Source organism: Verticillium dahliae, genomic scaffold (assembly GCF_000150675.1).
Source record: "Verticillium dahliae VdLs.17 supercont1.18 genomic scaffold, whole genome shotgun sequence".
Taxonomy (NCBI): domain Eukaryota; kingdom Fungi; phylum Ascomycota; class Sordariomycetes; order Glomerellales; family Plectosphaerellaceae; genus Verticillium; species Verticillium dahliae.
In genome coordinates, this window is record NW_009276923.1 from 663,680 (window position 1) to 666,717 (window position 3,038).

General features: G+C 54.3%; 1 protein-coding gene across 1 annotated transcript; it reads left to right on the top strand.

The window, feature by feature from the left end:
• Positions 1–1,599: 1,599 nt before the first annotated feature.
• VDAG_08002 (uncharacterized protein) lies at positions 1,600–2,022 on the top strand (the record flags this gene model as incomplete). The annotated part of the gene is made up of 1 exon (XM_009652768.1): positions 1,600–2,022. The coding sequence occupies one exon, from the start codon at positions 1,600–1,602 to the stop codon at positions 2,020–2,022; it is 423 nt and encodes a 140-aa protein (XP_009651063.1).
• Between the last annotated feature and the right edge of the window lie 1,016 nt (positions 2,023–3,038).

Here is a 3,038-nt window from a genome sequence, read left to right on the forward strand (position 1 = left end):
CCTTTCCAGAGGGGCACGACCCCTCAAAGGCCGGGCCTCCCGGGGTTCCCCGCCCCCAGGGGGCCTCCCGGCGGACCTGGCTTTCCGGATGGGCGCCCGATGAGCCCCGCAGGTCCACGCGGCATGAGCCCCGGACCTCGCTCCCAGTCACCCGGGCCTCGTTTCCAAGGCCCTCCCGGTAGCAGGTCGCAAAGTCCTGCCGGTGCCAACAGGATCCCCCATCCTTCTCGCATGAACCCCAACTCCCCGCCGCGCGATTCGCACATGTCCCAAGGTCCTCCGACGGGCCCTGTCGGCCGCAAGCCAGTACCAGGTCAGGCGTATTAAACACGATCCTAATCGTGTAGAGCGCTTCGCGCCCGTACATAAAATCCTTCGCTATGCGGGGGACGGCGGTTTCGGTGGTCTGGCTATAAAAAGGGTGGTGCGTGCATTCTGGACAGCACAAGGGGCAGGCGTTTTCAGCACCGAAGAGACCATTCCAGCATTCGCCTGGGACTCTTGACGACGAATCCTACGACATAGGAACAACGACATATTATACTATTCCCGACACTCTCTCACTCACGATTCTTTCTCTGGTATATTCTTTGCCGGCCCCACCTCGTGGCGGCTGCTTCTTCTCTCTCATTCATCCTCTTCTCTTTCTTACTTTTTTTTCGTACCGCGGAGTCTTCCGCTCTGCCTGGATGGATTCCTTTTGACTTTCAGAACTGGATCGCGCAAGCCTAGTGCTTAATGTGTATTCGGTGATCAGGAGAGACCTGCCTGGTGCTGGCTGGCTGAGATGGAATAGGGAAGCGTATGATGCCATTTTGTCATGTTTGGATATGGCTTGGAGGAAGGCAAGGGTGAAGTAGGGGTTGTGGGGGGGGGGGAGAGGTTGGCCTGCGGAGGGAAGTTAGACAGACTAGAGCTCCAATGGTTCGCCATGAGGTCAACACTAGGTAGACAATGATCACTCGTATCATAAGGTTTACTTGCAGAGTGATGGTTTTTTCATGTGTCCGTTCTTCGATCCTTCTGCACTGAATGCCCGACCATGAGCAACGATTTCTTCTGTCGCAAAGAGCCCGTCAGCTGGCTCCTTAGATGTCACTTGCCCGAGCAGCGAAAGCCAGTCCAGTTGATACTCGAAATTTACCTCCAGTCCCCCGTCCCTTGGTGATAAATGGCATGTAGCACGAATGCAGCGTTGCAGCAGCTAAGACTAGAAGTTCCAACGACATCCAAGACGATTTCTCCCGCTCTTTTCCTACAGCAATCATGTTGACCGAGGACTGTGCCAAGCATCTACACGCCAACAAATATTCTTCGTCCTCCTCTTTCGGTTCAAGAGGGGCTTAAACCATGCGGCATTGCACTTTCAGTTGGCTAAGCCTCATAATCCTCGAGCCAACGGCCTGCCAAGATTGCTATCTACTCCGCGAGACAGCTGGTCATGTTGTGGAGGGATTCTTAGAAAGCTACTCAGGCATCACGTCGCTCATTATTGAGCCATTCCCCAACCTATGTATCCTGGTTGGACGTTGGCTTCGGCCCTTTTTACACAAACTGTAAAAAATCAAGTCGACTTGCCCCAGATTCCACACGTCCGCCATGGGTACCAACGACACCCAACCCCTTGGCGATGTACCACGCGGAGCGCCTCAGCACACCTGCTACCCAAGCCAAAGCTGGACATGCGACGGCCACCCCATCGTCGACGGCAAGTACCACGACCTCACCGCCAACGAAATCAAGACGCACACCGGCCTCGTCCACGGAGGCCCGCCCTCGACGTCCGTGTACTGGCAGAACCGCGCCCCCGTCCGCCGCCCCGATCAGCTCGTCGCCATGGGCGCGGTGAGCAGGCACAAGGCGACCGAGTACCTCGTGCGGGTGGGCGAGATGCTCAGGGCGGGAATGTGCACGGTTACGTCGCTTAATGCGACGGAGTTTGCGGTCAATGTCATTGTGTTGACCGAAGCGTCTGTGGAGGAGTTTTCGGCCCTTTTGCAAGAGAGCGGGCTGTTGCCGTAGTCTCGAGAGCATTGGGCTCGTCTTGTTGGAGCTGGATGTTTAGCTTGTCTGTATATTTCTTCGGCAGGAGTAGTGTCGTCTCTGTCCTGCCGAAGACCTTGTGCAGAGCGCAGGATGGTGTAGGGAACATCTTGAGATTTGACTGATTCCTCTATCGGAATATCCCCCTCACAGCTAGTTCGATCCCCTCTCTGGTGTCTGCAGCTTTTGTACCCTGGTTATATACCACGAACTAGATTTAGCATTTGTCTTTCATTTCGGCAGCATACGAGTCGAACTCGAACCTGGCAAGGACGTATCGGAAGTCCTCATCTGCAGGCTTGATCCTTCCAGCTTAATAGCTGAGCAGCGCCTTAGAAATTACCCAGGCAACTGTGGTCAGTTGTAAAAGGACTTCGAGGCCCCTATCGTACATTTTAATTGAGTGGTGTACGTGGGTTCAAGTCGCTAGGTACATGAGGCAGGTCTGGCCTTGACATGGGCATAGTGGCCATTTTCTCGTGTGTCATCTGTGCAGATTATCGGAGACAATGGATAGCTTGGCTACCCTGACGGGTCCCAAAACTGATGCGAGGGTTGGCTTTTTGGAACTATGGCTCTTGGGGCCTAAAAACACCTTCTCGTTGAGACTCTGCGTAGGGGATTATCTTCACGATATTGAACCTGGCAGCCAGGTTGTTGATATGGATCAGGTGTCACGGGTTGGGTCCTGTGTTAGCATGGGACAAACTGCTGCATACATCGTCACCCGCGCGCATACCGGAATAGTAGCGCATCAGAGACGCAAAGTCCCAGCGAAATTGCAGCGTATTGAGGCCGGGAACGCACGACCTCCTGAGCAAGGAGGCTACGGACACTGCACGTCTCCCTTCCCTTGTCTTTTATCTTGGGAGAATAAATTGTCAGTCTCACTTGCTGTCTCCCGCCTGTGACTAGCCCTCTGATACTAGTGACAAACATAGCGGAGATGGAAGGACTTGCTTTTCGAGAACTGAAAGCTTCAAGGGCGGCTTGAA